Source organism: Mercenaria mercenaria, chromosome 17, assembly GCF_021730395.1.
Source record: "Mercenaria mercenaria strain notata chromosome 17, MADL_Memer_1, whole genome shotgun sequence".
In the NCBI taxonomy this organism is placed as follows: domain Eukaryota; kingdom Metazoa; phylum Mollusca; class Bivalvia; order Venerida; family Veneridae; genus Mercenaria; species Mercenaria mercenaria.
The window spans coordinates 46,619,228-46,643,458 of NC_069377.1; the positions used below are offsets into that span (position 1 = coordinate 46,619,228).

The 24,231-nt window shown below is 35.1% G+C and overlaps 1 protein-coding gene across 1 annotated transcript in view; it reads right to left on the reverse strand.

Moving 5' to 3' along the window:
- LOC123536068 (inactive phospholipase C-like protein 2) overlaps positions 1 to 24,231 on the reverse strand; it is a 217,652-nt gene that overhangs the window by 133,341 nt on the left and 60,080 nt on the right. The window contains exons 3-4 of the mRNA XM_045318863.2: positions 15,750 to 15,971; positions 6,607 to 6,649 (exon numbers count right to left, since the gene is read on the reverse strand). Of these exons, the coding sequence (XP_045174798.2) occupies positions 6,607 to 6,649; positions 15,750 to 15,971 (265 nt within the window). The remainder of the gene's footprint in view (positions 1 to 6,606; positions 6,650 to 15,749; positions 15,972 to 24,231) is intronic.

Here is a 24,231-nt window from a genome sequence, read left to right on the forward strand (position 1 = left end):
CTCTTTGTTCAAATCTCTGAAAGCCTGTCAAAAAAACTTTCCTTTATGTCTGCGATAAGATTTCTAAATATACAATATGTGAGATAAGAGGTTTTATGAAAACTGAAACTAATGGTTGCACAGTCTGCTATATAAATGTCAAGACATTTTAATTACAGTTCACCAGACTCACCTTATATAGCTTTTGTTGTTTTTTCCCATGGATTAAGTAAGTACATTATATATCTTATCTTATCTCTAAATCTTAATCATAAAATACTGTATAATCATATATAGTAAAGCACTACAGTATTACCTTCCAAAAATCAAACATCTCCTTTCAAAGGAAAATAATTATATATGCTTTCTGGTTCTTGTGAATTAACAGGCTTGATCTTAGTAACTCATCTCCTGATAATGAACTAAAGTTCTTGTATTGGACAATATCCAGCAGTCTGTCAACTATCAAAGGATCATAACTCCTACACCTGTTATGCTACATTAATTTTCTTAAAAATATGTGCAAGTTTTCATTTCATGTCATAATGGGCCAAATCTGAGAACTGTATTCATTTTATACTTTTCTGTGAAATACTGAAATTTATCAGTGAAATAAAACTGATATTTACACTGTTTCAAACAGTGAAAATATCATTTTTATTTTTCACTGGTACAGAACTACATTTGAATGCGAAATGATATGAATTATAAATGATAGGAATTTCCTTGTAAAATATTCTTCAGTAAAGGTAAAGATGTATAAAAATAATAAAAGGATTATGAATATTTACATATTATCATAATGAAATGTAAAAGAAATCAAAAAACGTAATAGAACTATTTATCGCTTTTCTACAAAGACATTCTGACGTCACGACATTATCACGTTATGATGCGATGCACGTGACGTTGCGCAGGCAAACTGAATATATTTTGGTTAAAACCATTAAAAATGCATAAAATAAATAGAAAATTTGTTTGTTTCAGTGTAAGATCGAAATATATTTCACTCGTGAACACCATAATTTACATTTTCATTCGTGGCTGTGCCACTCATGAAAATATTGCATTATAGTGTTCACTCGGTGAAATATATTTCCATCTTACACTAAAACAAACAAATATCCTCTATATCTCCAGATAAAGATTTTGGGACCGACGGAAAGACAGTGCAATAACTATATGCTCCATCCCCATCTAAAAGTTTTATGACCTAGGAATCAACAAAAGAACTATAAGCACAAATGAACATATCAAACATACAAGAAACTTACATTTCTATTAGTTTTCAGCATATATACAGTTGAAACTCTGCATCTTGAATTCCAATTAGTGGAGCATTTACTTCAAGATAACCAAAAACTGCATAAAAAGATATTCTGTCTATGTGTTTTCGGGACAGGACTTGAAAATGTCTTTGAGATAGGCTGAAATTTTGAGACTGGCATATTATGTTATTGCTATCAGTAGAAAATTATATACACCAGAGTGACAGGGGCATGAACTCCACTGTCTATTTAGGACGAAGAAATTGTAAAGAAATAAGACAACTGTTTGACTGGCAGACAAATATTGTGGCTAGACTGAAAACTGATTTAGGAAATCAGATTTGTGAATCGATTTTTAGTCAGTTAAGAAATGAAAATAACTTGCAGAAGACTGAAGTATATGGAAGGGAATCTCTGCCAGGACATGCACGCTGCTAAATGACATTGCTATGTTATTTACTTACATATGCGTTCTGCAACATTGCAACTGCATTTTAGTTTCTTACATTTGCCTTACAAGAAATTCATCTTTAATGCTTCTTAATGCTAAGAAAACAGTCCTTTCATGAATATCGGTTATTCTTGCATGTAATTGACAGGTGCGTTCAACCTTTTTGTTTGCTTACTGCAATATTGAAATGAATACTCATGCTATTACTAACTGTATTCTATGTTTTCTTACACGTATTTGACGTTGTTCCTACTGAATGTAATGAGCTATTAACAACGTTGTGACTTGTGAATATTCCGAAATTTTCATAACTTGATTGTTACTGCTTTTTGGATTTAACATTAGTGATGTTTGCAACCACTTGGTTCTTGTTTATATTACAGTTTCCCGGCAAAAATAATATACTAAAACACATGGCTTTAATAAATATTTAAACTTGCAGTATAACAAAAATTTAAACACGGTAGTGCATTACAACATTACAGGGAACCAACAAAAAGCAAAAATTTTAGCGCAAATTAGTTTACACGGAAGACCACTCTCGACAGCAAATTCACGTGTTCGGTAGTTTCCGTGGGTTAAACGGTGAGAGAGTCTAAACTTACCCGTGTATGCTTGTGTTGTTTTCAGTGGAAATTACGTCCCTGGACAGCTGGAAATTATGAGTACTTTTTTACTAAAACACCGTGCATGGTTTACTGATTTTACGGAAACTGCCGGAAATTCTGGTTCCCAGCTTTCTACGAATTTCATATTACAAATGTTAAAGTCGCATTTGATTAACTTCGTGCTGCTTAGTGCTTACTTAGCACTGTTTTCGCCTTGCATAAATTTCAATCATTGCAATAAACGATTTAATCAATTACAGAAAGTAAAACGTACAAAACACTAAGAACTTGTTCACATAAAAATTTTAATATGCCACACAATGGATGCATTTGCCATTTACACGCAAGAATATGCGTTTTACATACATGCAGTGACGAAAGATGCAAGGTATGTGCCACTAACGGATGGAAGGTAACACAAAGACGCATGGATGTTGCATTTAGTTTAAAACGAATAACACAAGGCAACATGCATTTGTCATTTAGCAGCATGCATGTTCTGGCGGAAATTCCCTAAAATGCAGTTGCAATGTTGGAGAAGGCATATGTAAGTAAATAACATAACAATGTCATTTAGAAGCATGCATGTCCTGGCGGAGATTCCCTTCCATGGAAGTAAACATCAGTCCTTTGTTGGAATCGAGCTCAAATTAGCAACTATAAATCAATCTTCACAAACAGAAGTTGATTAAAAATTTATCCCATTCTAATGATTATGGCCATTAAATTATGTATTAATTTTTCCAGCTATGAATATGATATAATATGGCTAATTATAGCAGTTATGTATACCTTGGTGGACTGTGTCTTGGCTTGGTTCAATTCTCTGTTAGGTTAGGTTTATTTACCCTCGATGCAGGCAAACTATATGAGCAGGGATTACTTTCTTTTTTGTAGAATATGTAGTTATGTTTCTGAGTTAATGTATCTGTACAGTTTTCAACCAATCTCAGAGTACTTTAGTGACAAAGAACTTTTGATGAGTCGTCTAAGTTAGCTGACCCAATGTTACATCTTTTCTGGATTTTTGTCTGTTTCACGCTTGAGTACAGTGCACCACTATTCTTGTAGCTCTTCATTTTATGTGCTAACAAAATGGTCTAGTCTGTATCTCATCAATAAGCTTGAGGCAGCTGCCTTGTCCTAGGTGCTGGCTTCTGGAACTCTTCATTTTATTGTCAAAAAGTCCAGTTGGTAGCCCAAAGATGTTGTACCAGTGTTGACTCAAGGGGATTTCAACCACATCCAACACAACAGACTTTGGAGAAAGGCCAACACTGATGATACATCAGGGAGAGGAAACCTAGTCAATGAACTTTCCCTTTTTAATGTCATTCTTCCTGGCTTCAGTCATGTGATACTAATGAGGCCAGACACTGACCAAGCTGACACACTCTACAATGCCCATGCACCAGGGAAAAAGGAGGCAGTAATTTCTATTATATATACCCCAAAATGAGAGGCACTTAACAGACAACATATATCATCCTTGAAAAAAAAGCAAACAATAGCTGTCACTAATGGTGACAAATGCCCCCGCAGTGCCTTGACCTTTGACCTAGTGACCTTGACCTTTGACCTTGGTGACCTTGACCTTTGACCTGGTGACCCGTAAGTCAACAGGGGCTGTGTACTCAAGAAGTACTATCAGCATGTGAAGTTTGAAGGTCCTGGGTGCAGTGGTTCGCGAGTAAAGTGCCTTCATGCAAAAAGTTTACATTGGCCCCTGTGACCTTGACCTTTGACCTAGTGACCCCAAAGTCAGTAGGGGTCGTGTACTCAATAAGTACTATCAGCATGTGAAGTTTGAAAGTCCTGGGTGCAGTGGTTTGTGAGTAAAGTGCCTTAATGCAAAAAGTTAACATTGGTTCCTGTGACCTTGACCTTTGACCTGGTAACCCCAAAGTCAGTAGGGTTAGTGTACTCAATAAGTACTATCAGCACGTGAAGTTTTAAGGTCCTGGGTGCAGTGGTTGGGGAGTAAAGAGTCTTCATGCAAAATGTTAACATTGGTCCCTGTGACCTTGACCTTTGACCTGGTAACCTAAAGTCAGTAGAGGTCGTTTATTCAATAAGTGCTATCAGCATGTGAAGTTTGAAGGTCCTGGGTGCAGTGGTTCGCGTAAATTGCCTTCATGCAAAAAGTTAACGTTGTGACGAACGAACGAACGAACAAACTAATAGACAGTTGAAAACTAATATGCCTCCCTTCGGGGGCATAAAGATACAAAGTTTTAATATCATGAACTAGAATGTGTCTGTAAGACACAGGGTGTGCCCCCCAATGGTACATTTGTCACAAATAAGGGGCAATAATTCAAATGTTTGCAGTGTTAACGGAGTTTAGCCTAAACAAACATTATATGAAAAGGATTCATTATTCTAGGCCATATATTTTTGAGCTATGAGCATCACAAACAAAAAATCCACTATTTTGGCTATTTCAAGGGCCATAACTCTGTAATAAGTGCAAAGATTCTCAAGAAGTATGCCAAGTGTGAAAGGTCACATCATGATAAAGACTCAAGCAAGGTTTCATGAATTTACATTAAATACTTCTTGAGCTAGGCACATAATTAAGTGAAAATGTGCATTTTTTTACTATTTCAGGAGTCATAACTTTAAAAATAGGGGGTGCAGCCAGCCAAAAAATAATAGGTGTGCAAGTTTATGTCATGATTAAGACTTATGCAAGTTTTCAACCATTTATATTAAATACTTTTTGAGCTAGGTGCTTCAAAAGTTGTAAATGTGCATTTTTGACTATTTTAGGGGCCATACCTCTGAAAATAGGAGGCAGAGTCAGACAAAAAAATAGGAGGTGCACAGGTTCATATCATGATAAAGACCAAAACAAGGTTAAATCAATTTACGTTAAATATTTTTTGAGCTAGGCATGTCACAAGGTGAAAATGTGCATTTTTGACTATTTCAGGGGCCATAACTCTGAAAATATGGAGCGGAGCCAGACAAAAAAAAAGAGGTGCACAAGTTCATATCATGATAAAGACTCATACAAGGTTTAATCAATTTATATGAAATACTTTTTGAGCTAGGTGAGTCACAAGGTGAAAATTGGCATTTTTGCCTATTTCAGGGGCCACAACCCTGAAAATAGGGGGTGGAGCCAGACAAAAAATAGGAGGTGCGCAAGTTCATATCATGACTAAGACTCATGCAACGTTTCATGAATCTATATGAAATACGTTTTGGGCTTAGTGTGTCACAAGGTGAAAATGGGCATTTTTGACTATTTCAGGGGACATAACTCTAAAAATAGGGGGTAGACCAAAATCAAAATTAGGAAGTGCGCAAGTTCATATCATGACTAAGACTCATGCAAGGTTTCATGAATCTACATCATATACTTTTTGAGCTAGGCATGTCACAAGGCGAAAATGTGCATTTTTGACTATTTCAGGGGCCATAACTCTAAAAATAGGGGGGACCAGACGAAAATAGAATGCGAAGTTCTTATCATGATAGACTCATGCAAGGTTTCATTAATTATATCAAATACTTTTTGAACTAGGCGGCACGAATTCGGACGACGGACGGCGACACAGGAAGTTCTACGACACGGTCTTTATGTGACTCCCCTTTGGTCATACTCTAATGGTTCTAACAGTCACATAAAAAGAAACATAGTCTACATAAACAGAACGGAATGAATGTACAATATCAAAGAAAAGTACCATTATTCAGTCACTTAACCATCATTTCGCGGGCACGGACGGACGGACGCACGGACAAGACCAAATCTATATGCCCCCAACCACTCATGGGGGACACAAAAATAATAATATTTCTACTAAATTTACCCAAATAAGAAATTGTAAGAAAAAATTCCAAGGAAATAAATTCAAGGTTGAACTTCTAGTCAAATTCTGAGAAATAGAAAAGAAAAGGTGTTACAGACAATTTTCTAAACTTTGGCATGTGGCAGACATTACAGCATCAAATTATAGCCAAGTTTTTCATTAGCCTGAATTTCACCTCTCCTGTATGTGCACCTTTCCTTTTTATTGTCTTTTTGAAAGTTCATCAGTCTTGGAGTTAAAACCCTGTCTAATGTATAAAGTTAATGATAAAGGCAACATGTACAGGATCATTGTAAAGCAAAAAATGGCTGCAAACCACTGGTGACTTGATCCAGCCATTTCACAACTGGCCAAAGAATAGATGAACAGCCTGCTTAAAGGTGTACATACAGTAGACCACTGTCTTTCAGCTGTGTTGGGCGGGAACTGACATGTCTCAAAGACCTTCAAACTGTCTATAATTATGTAGAAAAGGATACTTGTCTCTCATTTGCTGCATTTCTTCAATAGCTTCTTCCGGTGCTGAAATACATAATGTAACAAAATATTAACAGCTATTTTACACCAATATTTATACTTAGCCTTCATGCTGGACGCGATTGATTGTGCCTTTGCGCCCAGTGTAGATCATGAACAGCCTGCACATCTGTGCAGTCTGATCATGATCTGCACTGTTTGCTATTCAGTCAGTATCTTTTTGGTAAGCACCCCTTTTAACAGTTAATGGTACTGCCCAAATTAAAAGATGGATAAGTTCATTATAGAAATTTAGCAGGGTAAGGGTTAGATTAGACTTGATTAGTCAGTCAACAAAAGTAAATGTTGCAATATGCTACCCTAATTAAGTCTGTTTACAGAACGGTAGGCTAGATTCTATGAACTTCAATACATTGATGAAACTCTAAACATAATAAAGAAACTCAACTTCTTTTCTAAAACAAAGGCATGTCACAGCCTTTTCTTTCTTTTCAAATTGTCTTGTACAGTTTTCTAAACTTCCCGCAAACGCTTCCTTCAATCTTTTCCCTTTCTATAACTAGAATGTGTCTGTAGGACCCAGGGTGTGCCCTCACTGGTATATTTGTCACAAATAAGGGGAAATAATTCGAATGTTTGCAGTCTTCAGGGGGTATAGCCTCAAGAAACATTTTATATAAAGGATCGATTCATTATTCTAGGCCATATACTTCTGGAGCTATGAGCATCACAAACAAAAAATCCACTATTTTGGCTATTAAAATGGCTATAAGCCTATAACTCTGCAATAAGAGCTAAAATATCAAGACGAATGCCAAGTGTGCAATGTCACATCATGATAAAAACTGATGCAATGTTTCTTGAATTTACATCAAATACTTTTTGAGCTAGGCACGTCATTAGGTGAAAATGTGCATTTTTGACTATTTCAGGGGCCATAACTTTGGAAATAGGGGGTGGAGCCAGACGAAAAATAGGGGGTGCGCAAGTTTATACCATGATAAAGACTCATGCAAGTTTTCATCAATTTATATGAAATACTTTTTGAGCTAGATGCCTCACAAGGTGAAAATGTGCATTTTTGACTATTTCAGGGGCATTTAATTACTCTGGAAATAGGGGGCGAAACCAGATGAAAAATGTGGTGCGCAAGTCATGATAAAGACTCATGCAAGGTTTCATCAATTTATATCAAAAACTTTTTGTGCTAGGCACGTCACAAACTTTCTTTGGAGAGGGGTGGACCTGCTATATGCCCCCTCCACTGAGTGGTGGGGGCAAAAAAAATGTAGGTGTTAACCTAACAAAACTCACTTATATTCTAATGAACTAACACACAAATAAATTATGTAATTCAAAACAAATCTACAACATATTAATATAAAAGATTTTACCAAAAAATTGCTGATAAATTTTTTCCTATGGCAATAAAACAACAAAAATCTTTTCGACATTTTGAGAATATTTAGAGACATTATTGGTTCCACGAATCTTGCAAACAGCTTAAAAACGTGCAAATTATTAGACAGCTTCTTGTAACTGAATGTTCTATCAACTACCTTAGGGAATGAAAATGATCAAAAAAATTTTAGTTCTGAAAAAAAAAAAAAAATTGAAAAAGTCATTAACAATGTCAATGGGAATAATCTAAAATAAAAAAACGAAAAACAAGACTGGAGTATTAAGTGCCTATCAAAAACAGCAATACAGCATTTTAAAAGTAGGCAACTGTATCTGAGAACAGAGTAATCACAAATGCATTTAATTAAAGCAAATGAACAGAATACAATTTCCTTAGTTTCCTGAACAGAATCACTAAAGTACTCCAAAAAAAGCATTTTAATCAGTTGTGTTTGAAAGGTTAATAATTAAAGACTTCATTGGAAACATCTTCTTATACCACCATGATATACTGGTTTCCTCATAACTGGTGACTAGATCTTGCATATCACATACAGCTAGATATCTTTTTTTCAAATTGTGTTAATTTAAAAACAAGAGCACCGCCTTGCGGGTGCTGACGCTCATCTGATTTTTTTTGTATAATAGAAATATTGTCCTACCCATGATTTTCTAAGTCTAAAAAGGGCCATCACTCTTGCAAAAAGCAGGATAGAGTTATGTTTCTTGATGTACAGTGTCCACTTATGATGGTGAAAAACTGTTGCAAGTTTTAAAGCAATAGCTTTGATAGTTTATGAGAAAAGTTGACTTAAACATAATATTCAACCAAGAAAATGATTTTTCTAAGTCCAAAAAGGGCAATAATTATTGCAAAAAGCAGGATGGAGTTATGTTGCTTGCTGTACAGGGTCAGCTTATGATGGTGAACAAGAGTTGCAAGTTTTAAAGCAATAGCTTCGATAGTTTAAGAGAAAAAGTTGACCTAAACATAAAACTTAACCAAGAAATCTGATATTTTCTAAGTCCAAAAGGGGCCATAAATCTTGCAAAAAGCAGGATGGAGTTATGTTTCTTGCTGTACAGGGTCAGCTTATGATGGTGAACAAGTGTTGCAAGTTTTAAAGGAATAGCTTTGATAGTTTAGGATAAAAGCTGACCTAAACATAAAACTTAACCAAGAAAACTGATTTTCTAAGTCCAAAAGGGGCAATAATTCTTGCAAAAAGCAAGATGGAGTTATGTTTCTTGATGTACAGGGTCTGCTTATGATGGTGAACAAGTATTCCAAGTTTCAAAGCAATAGCTTTGATAGTTTAGGAGAAAAGTTGACCTAAACATAAAACTTAACCAAGAAATCTGATATTTTCTAAGTACAAAAGGGGCCATAAATCTTGCAAAAAGCAAGATGGAGTTATGTTTCTTGCTATACAGGGTCAGCTTATGATGGTGAACAAGTATTCCAAGTTTCAAAGCAATAGCTTTGATAGTTTAGGAGAAAAGTTGACCTAAACATAAAACTTAACCAGGCAACGCCGACGCCGACGCCGACGCCGACAACCGCTCAAGTGATGACAATAACTCATCATTTTTTTTCAAAAAATCAGATGAGCTAAAAACACATTGCAATGACCAGTCTATAGTGACACTGAGATAGTCTGAAACTTTGAGTTAAGAAAAATCATAACCAAAAGCATGACTTTCTAAATGGAAGGTTATAAAACTTAAATTTGATTTTAATATGCCGGTACTACACTTTTTAATAGGAACATAGCATACATCAGTTTCTTGTTATTTGCTACTTTTAGCAATCATTATCTCATATTATGTCATAAAGTATGAACAGAGTTTTATCAGCACAGAAGTATTATTGAATTGATTCTTTTTTTATTACCTCCCTTTATGACTAAAAATATAAGTGCATGTCAAATATTGGAAGAAATGCTTTTCTAAACATGTAATTATGCAAACTCTCTCCATAGTTTGTGATATATGACTGGTCTAAAGTTTAATAGGCTAAAGTCAAACCTTGAAAAAAAGCTTTCTGAAATCTATTTCTGACATCATGTAATAAAACACTTATTGAATGAATAGAAAATAACTACTGAACTTGAGCACTCTAAGCTTTTACACTGACCAACAAGCCATTCAATAAGTGAACTGAACCAATCAAAAATAAAACAAAACAGTTATTCTTCTTTTAGCATTATTTGAACTAGAAAGTCAATACTTAAAATGCCAGAAACCGTTCATCAATGCCAGAAACCGTTCATTTAATATTAATAAAACAGTAAAACAAAGTGTTTCAATGAGTTCTAGGAGTTCTTTTAACATTCTAGGAGTACTCTTTTAACAAACAACACTTATTTGTACAAACTGTAAACTGACTGTAGGTAAAGTAAAACTACTTTCAATTTCATATCAGTATACTGGTTGGGAACCATTTTCCGGACACATTTTCACATTTCGGCTCCATTAATTCTTAAAAAAAATATTTGACATAAATGAAGTCCACACTGCACAAACTTCAGCCCCTTCTGCATCCGATGTTGTAATCAGCATCGCGTTGTGACGTTAAATATGGGTTCCGTGGGGCCTCAAATGGGGTCACTAAAATGAGGTATTTTTCCCGTCAGGTAAACCAGTTTCCGGACAAATATTTTGACGGTGTTTTGTTGTTAATTTCATATCAAAATAAGTAATTAAACTATTTCTACACATTTTTTAATCATTCATCTCTTCAAAATTGCACTTGAAACATAACCCGACGTTCAATAGCAGCTACGAAAGCAAACCGAGGTTGACTATAAAAAACTCGAATTTCGTCTAACACGAATCCTTGATAATTCCAATAGAAATAGAATAAAATTAGTGCAAAAATCGACAGCCCTGCATTTTAACTAACATTTAGCGTGAAATTAAAAGTAGAACAAGTTATCAGCAGACAATCATTATGTAGTTTGATTATTTCTTCCACACTTGATATCTCAGTATGTGTGAACTACCGCGCATGCGCAATGCTATCTTCATGCCCCGTTAAGACAGAAAGTTGTTTCGTAAATGCAGGTGAGTTATCATCAAAAACCCAAACATTATACAGCCTTATAAAATAATGGTTTGTTGTAGACATGAAGAACAAACATCTAAATGTTCTAGATAAAACAATAACATGAATAACAACGTAATAAAGCGGATATTGCATGTGTCCGGAAACTGGTCCTGTCCGGAAAATGGTTCCCAACCAGTACTCATTTGAGAAACCGTCATTCTGTAAAAATCTGTTTTAAAACCGAAGGAATTAAGCAAAATTTTTCATGAGATATCAACTAATAATACTGAAAATTATAATGCTCAAGTGTGCCAAAAATAAGACATACGATGCCTTATTAAATAAATGTAATTTCTAATCAACAATCTAATTAATGTTAAAAAATTCAGCAGATTATAATGTATTGAGGAAATAGGAAACAAGTACTTGACATAGTATCATATTGAAGGTTCATTATCAAGATCAGGCATATTTTAAGCAATATTTTTCAGTGCATTTCGCTTTTGTTGTGAAATAACGCTATTGCTCATATTAAGTATACACTTACTGACTGGTTATTCATTCAGTAAGTGTTTTTACAGGATATCAAAAATAAAATTTAATATTCATTGTTTTTCTTCAAGTTTTGACACAGCAAATTAAGTATTGAACTACTGATTGGTCTATACCAATGATAAACATAATTAAGTCATATATATATATATATATATATATATATATATATATATATATAAATCACCAAGCCCGTAAATCTGGGCAGATTCTTTTCAATTCCAGTACCGTTAGTCTGCCCACTTTTACGGGTACATCTGCCCACTTCTACGGTCCTTTACGGATTGAATCTAATGATGAAACGTATATCTGCCCACTTCTACGGTATAGTAAAGTTATATATATATATATATATATATATATATATATGCCACAGTGATAAAGGGGTTCAGGGGAGCATACTGAGTTCCTTCATGATCAGTAATAAGAACACTTTGTAAAACTAAGTATTGAGTCCAGTCCCAGAATTTCAAAATTGGGCTTCACAAAATAATCTGATGCGCGAGTCAAGTACTAAACCACCAGTCAAGTTGTCAAATGTTCTGCATAATGGTTTGATGTTGTTTAAACACATTCTTCCTAGACCTCTGTCCAAGGTGGTTCTGGGGCAATTTGTGTATAAAAAGAATTGCAACCGTGACTGCCTGAACAATGATTGTAAGAAGCCACTAAAGTTTTTCTGTATCTCTGTGATTCTGGCAGGTATCAAAATTTCAATTTCATACATCATATCTATACTTCAAGGTAAATGGGATGTGGATTCTCCAGTTTGGCACTATAATATATATAACCTGCATTGTGTTGGTATGCCACAAAACTTAAATCCTCAACCACTGTTTCATGCGGATATGCTGTTAGCTACTTGCAGAGAACAGACTAGAGAAATGCTAAAAATTGGCATTTAATAGACTAACAAAACTAAAATAACACAGTTCAAGAGATTTTCTATATGAAACCTTCAACTTATTGACTGTTTCTGAAAATATAATAAGTATTTTCTCAATTAAAAAAAAAAGACAAAAAGAAACAAAAATAATCTTGAAACTGTTGATGCATCATAGTAACCTCTTTAAAACCTCAATGAACCTTATCTCTAAAATTTCTCCTCTAAATTAAAGATGAACTTGTAACAGACAACAGCTGGGAATTATTCAGGTCATATATAAATTAAGTATGAGAAGTTACACATTATTAAATATGACAAGCCCCCTGGGCTATAATGTCTTTCAGACATAACTCAAAAATTGGCAGCCAGTTATTTACTTAACAACCAGCCTCCCTTAAACAACAAAGTGGAAGTCAGAGAGTCCCTGGAGTAAAAGGTAATACATCATACTGGCAGATCTCTCCAATTAAAGCACCACACATACAGATTTATGCCTTTTCTTACATTGAGAAATTGAATGTTATTGAAAGATATATGAGCCACGCCATGAGAAAACCAACATAGTGGGTTTGTGACCAGCATGGATCCAGACCAGCCTGCGCATCTGCGCAGTCTGGTCAGGATCCATGCTGTTCGCTGTCAAAGCCTATAGTAATTAGAGAAACCGTTAGCGACCAGCATGGATCCTGACCAGACTGCGCGGATGCGCAGGCTTGTCTGGATCCATGCTGGTTGCAAACCCACTATGTTGGTTTTCTCATGGCGTGGCTCATATAAACAATGTGATTTAGTTGAATCATATAGCAACATTCATTGCTTACCCTGTCTGCCACACCGTATAACAGTGATGCAAAATAGTAGTATTTCGCAGCATTTTTAAACACCTACAGATGTTTTTATCAATATCTTTTGTTATTCATATTTTGACATTAATTCTGATGTGATCCCCCACGTACATACTGAATCAATACAATATCTGTGATCACAAGCACAATTTTGTCTCTGGAGTGCTGGTATATGTGGGGGAGACTTCTGGCACTGTCTTATTTCACAGTAAATAAATCTTAATTATAAAGTTAGAAAACTTTAAAATATGCTTACAAAACTGTGACCTATCAAAACTGAGAATAGCTCAATAATTTAAGAATGTTCTTTACAGATTTTGAAGTCATTTAGCTCCTTAAAGAGATACATGTTAAAATGGAGGGGGCAATAAATCATTCCTAATGAACATGTATGCCCACCTAGGATGAAATCCAGTGAGGTCACTGGATATGTAATTTCCAGTCTCAAGTAGGCAGTACCCCTTCATCTTTGACCGAAACAGTGCAAGTCATCTTATGACCGCAGAGTATCATTTTACTTCTACAGTCACTGATGAAAACCATTCAGAGCACCACTGTCACAGTGACCTTGACCTTCAAACTAATGACCCCTAAAAATAGGGTCATCTTATAAATGTAGGCATTTTACAGCATTTTACATTTTAGTCTAAGGGCCATTATTCCCCAGTTATAGTTTGGATACAGTTTTCAGCATTAAAGCCACTATGACCTTGACTTTTCATTTACTGAGTCCCCAAAACAATTAGAACAGTTTACTGAGAAAATGAAATTATCTTACAAAGCTCCATGATTTCTCCAGTTACTGATCAGAAACTGATTTCAGTCCAAAGGTCACTGTGACCTTGACCTTCAATCTACGGACTCATAAATCAGTTGAGGCCATCTACTGAACATCCTGTGAAGAATGATGGACATAAGCAAAGGTGTGCTCCAGCTACTTATAAGAAATCCCAGCAACATTCTGTCCTTGACCTTTGACCTACTGACTTGCAATAAAACATGAATTATCTACTAACTACAGGTAGTTTGATGACATTTGACCCGAATTTCTGAGTAAATCACCAGTTAACAGTCTCAAGGTCACAGTGTTCTTGATTTACAGACCAAAGATAATAATCCTATGAAACTTGACAGTCACAACCAGTTATTTATCCCACAACATTTTTAAGTCACTGTGACCTTTACCTTTGACCTACAGACCTTTAAAACTAAAGGAATTCTATGACCGTAAAAAATATTCCTGTGAAGTTCGACAGCCAATTCTCCAGTTACTTACTAACAGCTATAGATCTAGTGACCATCATGCATGACCAAAACATTATACTTCCTCTTCTTTCAACTTTTAATGACCTCATAATTATATACTCTATTCTTAGTAAATTAGCCTCCCTCTATACTAAAGTTATCCCAATGGAATTTGCTCTGTAAATGTTGCACTTTAAGTGAAAATGCAAATTACAATAATATCTGGGAACATTTGTGCTGACATTTCACAAAAATGTTTACATTCTCTTTGATGAGGAATGGCTGTAAGCAGCTAGTTTCATTCTTTTCTCTAGGGACAATGGGTAAAACATTTTAATACATGCACTAATTGACATGGTAGCACTTATGGTAAGGCACCATACTAAAATTCTTGGCATGGTTTAATTTGTAATAACATGCTGAGGCATAGTGAACTGCTTTACATTTTTGTGACATGAGAATGTTGTCTGCATGATTTAGCAGTCATAGGCTATCTAAAAAAAAAATTACGAATGCAGTGTTATTATATTATAGTGCCAAACTGGAGAATCCACATCCCATTTACCTTGAAGTACAGATATGATGTATGAAATTGAAATTTTGATACCTGCCAGAATCACAGAGATACAGAAAAACTTTAGTGGCTTCTTACAATCATTGTTCAGGCAGTCGCGGTTGCAATTCTTTTTATACACAAATTGCCCCAATGAACTTTTAAGCATACTGAATAAAGCAAGTAGGATCAGTTGTATATTATATGGAGAGCACCGACTCTATATCATTTTGTGTAACTCCAAGCTTTCCCATGTAAGAAGACCCAAAGCCAGAAGGCAGACTGACATCATTTGATGAATATTTGCAGAAAAAATAAATGGTATAATTGTAATTATTTTGCAGCCTCAATAGCTGAGTGATTATGACTGCTGACTTTAAACACTTATCAGTCATCATGTTAGAAAGTTATTCAGTAAACTTTTGGAAGATCCATGATTTTATTCCAAGGTGCCCATCCAAAAGGTAGGAGCATTGGGGTTTTCCTTGCTGGAATGTCACCATAGACATACACTATATGTTTTTTTTTATCTAAAACCTAACAGACCATTTATCAACAGTCATCAGTTTAACTTTGTTTCTGGCCAGAATATATTTTACCAAATTGATACCTACATGTCATTGAGCCAGTGGTCTGTGTGTTAATGAGACAGGTAAGTCCTGTCACCCAGATATTTGCTTCGTCAGGTGTGTTTGCAATCAAATCCATAGACTCAAAATTGTCCCCAAAAACGATTGAGAAGGCACATTCATCTGGATAAATTCCAGCAATTTCTTTGTTTTTCAATGCATCTGTTGTTTTCCCGCTTCGTACTTCTTTAATGGTAGCAACAGGAACTGAAAAATAACAATTTCAATCGTTATTATCAAGATTTTTCTTACTGGAAAGAATTGTGCTAAGGAACCAAATATTATTACAGTCTCTTTTCTTACCAAACCATCAGTGTGGAATAATTTATACAGAAGCTAGCAACTAACAAATCTGAAAAGACACTGGAACAGGCTTAATTAAAGCATGTTTTACTTAAAGAAATCCATTATGGCACCTTAGCATGAAACATTTTGCACCTGCTTCTTTCATTTAGTACCTTATAAACTACAAATGCCTTATGATTGTGGTTTATTTAACCCTTAGCCTGCTGCAGGCGAATTTAACAGCCTTTGCAAACAGCTTGGAACCAGATCAGACGCCGATTAAATCGGCGTCTGATCAGGTTCCAAGCTGTTTGCTACTCTGACAATATTTCTTCCAATTTTGGAGCAAATTGAATGAACTTAACAATTTTAGAAGACGACATTTCCAGCAGACGACAATTTACCTAGCATGCTAAAGGTTAATCAGGGATAAGCAATTGAACTGATTCTGCAGATCAATTCCTATTACTGGAAGGGTGGTTCTAGGTTAGATATTGATTAAAGGTATATTACTCTATACAACCAGGGCTCTCGCGACTGGGCGACTTGAGCGAAATAGGCGCTCTAGAAATTCAAACTTCGCTCAAATCTAACCTCAAAGCGAAATGCAAGTCGCCCGATTTTCTTTGATTTCCGCACTCGCTATTACTGATTTCCGCACTCGCTAATTACTGCTACCCAGACTGTTGACAATTTGCACCGTGTCATAATGAGTGTCGAATACACAAACACACGCACCGGCAGCATAATTTAAGCTCCGCCTACCTCAGGTACTTGCGAGATTATGCCGAGAAGTGTGAAAGCGAATCAAATTATCCGATACACCAGAGTCTATTGTGTTAAGCCAATCAGCGCCGCGTTTACGTCTTTGACACTTCGCGTTAATTGTCAACATGTTCGAGTGCAAAAAAAGTTTTATTAAAGAAACTGCTGATTAACTATGCGATTAATTGGAATATGGTTCACAATTATTTGTTATCTATGATAAAAGAACGACATGTAATGTATTAACTAAGTTAAATTGACTCCCATCGATGAATTTATTTGAATATGTATTTCTAGATTACTGTACACATTTTACTTTCAGTTTTATATTTCGAGTGAAATACTGACATTCTTCGGTGAATGACTCGGTGCAAAGCGCTATAAAAAATAAATACACTTCTACTTCTTTGCTCGGTGTTAATAATAAACACTTCATACATGTACAAGATATAACCAAAATTCGGCGTGTTACATTTATAGCATCGGCTTGAATTTTGAAAACGACTTTTTTCAGAATTTTGTAAGAAAACCATAACAACTGTATGGGAAATGATCTAGCTAAGAAAATGAACGGTCACATCAATGTTTTTTATCAAGAAACAAGAAAATTACAGCCACCTTTCGAATCACTCAACATCATTGCGGTAGAAAGTCTTCCCACTTCTCCCTAAAGTCTCCCCACTTCTCCCTAAAACAGCTTGAGGGAGAAGTGACTTCTCCCAAAAATTTGGACCTAGCTAGACCCCTGACAACCCCTCATTCTGCTGGAATTAGTTTTTTTATTTATTATCATTCATTGACAGAGGTCATGTAACCATAATATGTTTCAGAAAATAATAGATGATATATAAGCAATTCTGTTAATCTGAAGGTCATAATCAACTACAATTCATTCTCAATAGACCGGTTTTATTACCTCATAAACTCTTTAATAAAGTTCTGATCTTCAGAAAAATGATAAAAGATAAGTTGAACAAAAATTAATTATATCCTGTTATAGAAACAAGAGGGCCAAGATGGCCCTAGGTCGCTCACCTAAGAAAAACACCATAACAGTGTAAACATGTTTGACCTAGTGATTTCATGGAGACAAATATTCTGACCAATTTTCATTAAGATTGAACCAAAAATGTGGCCTCTTGAGTGTATTTTCAAGTATTTTCTTTGATTTAACCTAGTGACCTAGTTTTTGACCCACATGACCCAGATTCGTGCTTGTCTACGATTCTATAAAAACGAACATTCTGACAATGTTTTGGGAGGATTGGAGTAAAAAAAAGTGGCCTCTAGAGTGTATACAAGCTTTTCCATTCATTTGACCTAGTGACCTAGTTTTTGGCCCCACGTGACCCAGATTTAAAATCATCCAAGACTTTCTGATAAAAAAACATTCTGACCAAGTTGTATAAAGATAGAATAAAACATGTGGCCCCTAGAGTGTAAACAAGCTTATTCTTTGACGTGGTGACCTAGTTTTTAACCCCATGTAACCCAGATAAAAATTCATTTGAGATTTCATGCAGACAAATATTCTGACAAAGTTTCATGCACTTCAAATGAAAAATGCAGCCCCTATTGCATACACATGGGTTTTCTTTTATTTTAACAGGTGACCTAGTTTTTGACCCTAGATGACCCAGATTCGAAAATGAGCTAAAAATCATCAAGATAAACATTTTGACCAAATTTCATGAAGATATGGTCATAAACGTGGCCTCTAGAGTGTTATCAAGCTTTCCCTTTGATTTGACTGGATGGTTAAGTTTTTGATCTAACATGACGCAAATTCAAAATTGACCTACAGGTCATCAAGAGCAACATTCTGACCAATTCTCATGAGTTTCAAACTTAAACTGTGGACTCCGGAGTGTAAACAAGATTTTCCTTTGATCTCGCCAAGCGACCTAGTTTTTGACCCGACATGACCCAGATTCTAACTTGACCTAGAGGTCATCAAGACAAACATTCTGACCAATTCTCATGTGTTTCAAACTTCAATTGTGGTCTCTGGAGTGTTAACAAGATTTCCCTTTGATCTGGCCTACTGACCTAGTTTCTGACCCCACATGACCCAGTTTCGAACTTAACCTAGAGATTATCAAGGCAATCATTCTGACCAAGCTTCATAAAGATTGAGTCACAACTGTGGCCTCAAGAGTGTTCACAACCTTTTCCTTTGATTTGACCGGGTGACCTAGTTTTTGATCCCAAATGACCCAGATTTAAAGCTGACCTAGAAATCATCAAGACAAACATTCTGACCAAGTTTCATAAAGATTGAGTCACAACTGTGGCCTCTAGGGTGTTCACAAGCTTTTCCTTTGATCTGGCCTACTGACCTAGTTTTTGACCCCTTATGACCCAGTTTCGAACTTGACCTAGAGATCATCAAGACAAACATTCTGACCAAGTTTCATAAAGACTGGGTCACAACTGTGGCCCCTAGAGTGTAAAATTAACAAGCAAATGTTGACGGACAATGCACACCAACGCACCTGGACAATGACCAGTCATAATACCTGACCTTGAGCGCTCAAGTGAGCTTAAAAAGCTTAACTGTATCCCTACAACTTCATTTAACTCTTACCCTGCTATATTTCTATGATAAACTTGTCCATCTTTCAGTTTTAACAGAACCATTTACTGTTAAAAGGGATGCTTACCAAAAAGATACTGACTGAATGGCGGGCAGTGCATGCAGATCATGATCAGACTGCACAGATGTATAGGCTGACCATGATCTACACAGGTCGCAAAGGCAGAATCAATCGTGTCCAGAACGATAAAGGTTAAGAGTATCAACAAGTGAACTGGGGCTGACAGAGGGAGGGCAGACGATCCAACAATTCTAAAAGCTCACTTCATACTCCGGTTAGAAATAAGAATTAATTTTCCTGCCTTGCTTTAAATATTTCATTAAGCATGTATCTCTAGCCAAAGAAAATAATCTTAAATATTGTTTTAGCATAGTGATTCTTATTTATTTCTAATTTACAGGCAGGTGGTATCAAAAAAGTTAAGGGTTCTTAAAACAATCGTAACACATAATTATGATTTTTTATTCCGAGATTATTTAATACCAATGGTCATAATTTCAATAAATACACAAGAAAGTTACAGTTCTTGGCCTCATTACTCAATTTACATAACTGATTATAAACATTTTTATCAAGTTTCAAAGCTACAGTTTTTACCACAAAAAAATGGACCTGAACAAAAAGTTAAACTTTAAATTACTATTTTAAAAACAGCCATAATTCTGACTAAATGCAACAGAGAGTTATGGTTCTTGACCTACTCATTTAATAATTAATTAATGATACACAAGTATCCAACGTTAAAAAGCTTTAGCATTTATAAATTTCGCAAAAAATGTGAACCTACGCCAAAACAATTCAACAACATCTTTTTAAAATCAAACTACTAAAAACTTAGTAAGTTTGGAGATCTGTTTATTGTTTGGAAGTAGGAAAAAAACACAGATTTCAGAGGTTGATATGGTCTCAAAATGCTACTTTGCCACGGGTCAATCAATTCAAAAATGTGCCTAGAAATAACCTACCGGTATCTGATGCTTCAGATATGCAAATACTGTTAATTTAGTGCAGATAACCTTTCCTGAATTTCATTCTTTTTTCTATTTCATCTGGGAGCCTGTTTTCTGCCAACTCTGATATTTTCTGGAACTATGACACAAGGTCAATAGCATACTTCTAGGACAAACTTGATCTAAAGCTATACACATTTTCTAGAAATTGGAAAAGCACGAATTAATTTGCCTCAAACATTGAAACACTGACGCAGTTTCTGTCCGTTCTTGCCCCAAGTAAGAATGTCAATGCTTGACAAAGTAGGGCAACTTTATAATAGTAACAATTTTCCATGCCAATGGCAGGTTTAACTGGATTTTCATTTTTTGACCTGGATATTACAGTTTTTCAAAGGTATTTCCACTGACTGACTGACTGACTGCAATAAAATAACCTAATCAGAGGCGCTAATTTCATTATCAGTAATTTTTCTCGCAGAGTCATTCTCCCTACATGAATCAAACCTAGAAGACGGATAATATCTTCTCTCAACTGTATCCAAAACCATTCACCAAGTCTCAGGGATCTAACTCACTACCTCTCAATTAACTTTTAGCCTTATGTCAGCAAGTGATTCTGCCTTGGTGACCAGTGCAGACCAAGATTAGCCAGCACATCCATGCAGGCTGATCATGGCCTGCACTGTTCGCTATTCTGTCAGTAACTTTTCAGTGAACACCCCTTGGAATATTAAATGGTACAGTGTAACTTCCGAAAACCGGACCTTCTGAAAAACGGAAACCTCTTAAATCAGCACGTCAACTCAAGGTCCCGTTTTTTTCTTTTCTTATTTCTATATATTTTTAACCTCTAAAAATCGGAACTTGCGAATTCTGAAAACCGGACGATTTTTGAAGCACCGTTATATTTAAACACTAAAATTGACTTCTGAAAACCAAACAGCAAACTATTTCCTGGATGAAAAGTGTCACCTGATAATCCAGAAACGCTGTGAACATGTTCTTTTGTTTATTCATTAGCAGTGCGCATTTATTTTGACATGTTATATAATCGCAATGATCATTTGATGCAAAAGTAAGGAAGTAATAAGCGATTATTTTCATTTGTATTCAATTTATGAAAACTTGATGAACTAGAACTGTCACAGGAGTGACTCATACCCCCACCATACGGTCTTGTCACAGAAGAATGGCAACCATAAGGAATCTTAAAAATACTTTGGAGTACTTCATCCTGGGCTTCCACATATAAGTAATACTAGTATAATACTAGTATAGTAATACTAGTAAATATATTAAATCTCCAATATTAGAGATACACTAAAAGTGAATACAAAGAAGTGTCTTACCGACCCATGTTACCACAGAAAAATGTTTTTACTTTTTACATAGGACTTATAATAAAAAAGATTGAAAATCTAAAAATAGGATTTCTAAAAATAGACTAATTCCTGGAATTTAAGAGGAAGAAACTCAGTACAAAGGTTAAAAAAGGTTACTTCCCTTTGGCTCTAAGCCAATCAGAATGAGATATAGTGAAAATACATCAAAATTAACATTAATTCTAGGTAAAAGGGGACACAATTCAAGAAAAATAGTGTCAGAGTTATGCACCTTGTGTCACATGATGTGGGTGATGAGGTGGAACATCTATTTTAAGTCTGAATCAAATCCATTCAGTAGTAATTGAGATATAGTGAAAATACATCAAAATTAACCTTAAATTCTAAGTAAAAAGGGGCATAATTCATGAAAAATTGGTGTCAGAGTTATGCAACTTGTGTCACATGATGTGGGTGATGAGGTGGAACATCTATTTTAAGTTTGAATCAAATCCATTTTGTAATAATTGAGATATAGTGAAAATACATCAAAATCAACCTTAAATTTAAATTAAAAGGGGACATAATTCATAAAAAAATTATTTCAGAGTTAAGCACCTTATGTCACATCATCTGGGTGATGAGGTGGAACAACTATTTTAAGTTTGAATCAAATCCATTTAGTAATAACTGAGATATAGTGAAAATACAACAAAATTAGCCTTAAATTCTAAGTAAAAGGGGACATAATTCATGAAAGCTTGGTGTCAGAGTTATGCACCTTGTGTCACATGATGTGGGTGATGAGGTGGAACATCTATTTTAAGTTTGAATCAAATCCATTCAGTAGTAACTGAGATAAAGTGAAAATACATCAAAATCAACCTTAAATTCTAAGTAAAAAGGGGCATAATTCATAAAAAAAATTGTGTCAGAGTTATGCACCTTATGTCACATGATGTGGGTGATGAGGTGGAACATCTATTTTAAGTTTGAATCAAATCCATTTAGTAATAACTGAGATATAGTGAAAATACAACAAAATTAACCTTAAATTCTAAGTAAAAGGGGACATAATTCATGAAAACTTGGTGTCCAGAGTTATGCACCTTGTGTCACATGATGTGGGTGATAAGGTGGAACACGTATTTTAAGTTTGAATCAAATCCATTTGGTAATAACTGAGATAATAGATTTCGGGACGCGACGGGACGGGACGGGACGGGACGCGATGGGACGCAACTAACGCGACAAAACTGACTCCTATATACCCCCCTCAAACATGTTTGGTGGGGGTATAATTAAATATCTTATGTGTTAAAACCTTTCTTAATGTTTGAACGAAAGAAAGATAGATGTTTTAAATGATCAGTTACATTGATTAAACTATGCATTATCAACATTAATTAAAATTTAATGTTGACAAACTCGGGACTCCAAGCTAAAATGTAAGTGGAAAATGTTTGCATAAATGCTATTATTAAAGTTCTGTTGTTTCTTAAACTTTCTTTTTATATTTGTTATTTATGTATTTATTATCCAAAATGTTTGTAAATAATTAATTATATAATTAATTATCTAATTAATTAATGAATTAATATGAATTTGTAAAATTAAAAAGGATAAAAATCTCTTTCATCCTACGTGTAAGAAAACATAACTCTTGTGCACCACGTCCACTTTGCCTACAAACTTTCAAACTTCTGAATTCCAGAAACTTCCAAAAACCGAACTTTTTAGCTGGTCCAGAGGTCGTTCGGTTCTCGGAAGTTACAATGTATTGCAAAAATTGAATGATGGACCAGACAATTACAGAAGTGTTAACAGTCTTTCTCTCTACCTACTGAGCTAATCTGACATTGAAGTTTCTCAAATAAAAATCTTTTTTGCCCTAAGCTCATATATCAGAGATAACATTTCAAAAATCATAAAAGGTTACATGGAATCAAAGAATTAGTAAATATACAGAATAGTTACTTATAAACATGATATACACTTCATGAGAACCTTGACCAAATGCACTAAGTCTATGATGCCTGAACCAAGTCTAGGTTTGCTAATTCCTTGACCAAATGCACTAAGTCTATGATGCCTGAACCAAGTCTAGGTATGTTATTGCTAATTCCTAGACCAAATGCACTATGATGCCTGAACCAAGTCTAGGTATGTATTTGCTTATTCCTTGACCAAATGCACTAAGTCTATGATGCCTGAACCAAGTCTAGGTATGTACTTGCTAATTCTTTGACCAAACGGACTATGATGCCTGAACCAAGTCTAGGTATGTATTTGCTAATTCCTTGACCAAATGCATTATGATGCATAAACCAAGTCTAGGTATGTATTTGCTAACTCCTTGACCAAATGCACTAAGTCTATGATGCCTGAACCAAGTCTAGGTATGTATTTGCTAATTCCTTGACCAAATGCACTATGATGCCTGAACCAAGTCTAGGTATGTATTTGCTAATTCCTTGACCAAACGGACTATGATGCCTGAACCAAGTCTAGGTATGTATTTGCTAATTCCTTGACCAAATGCACT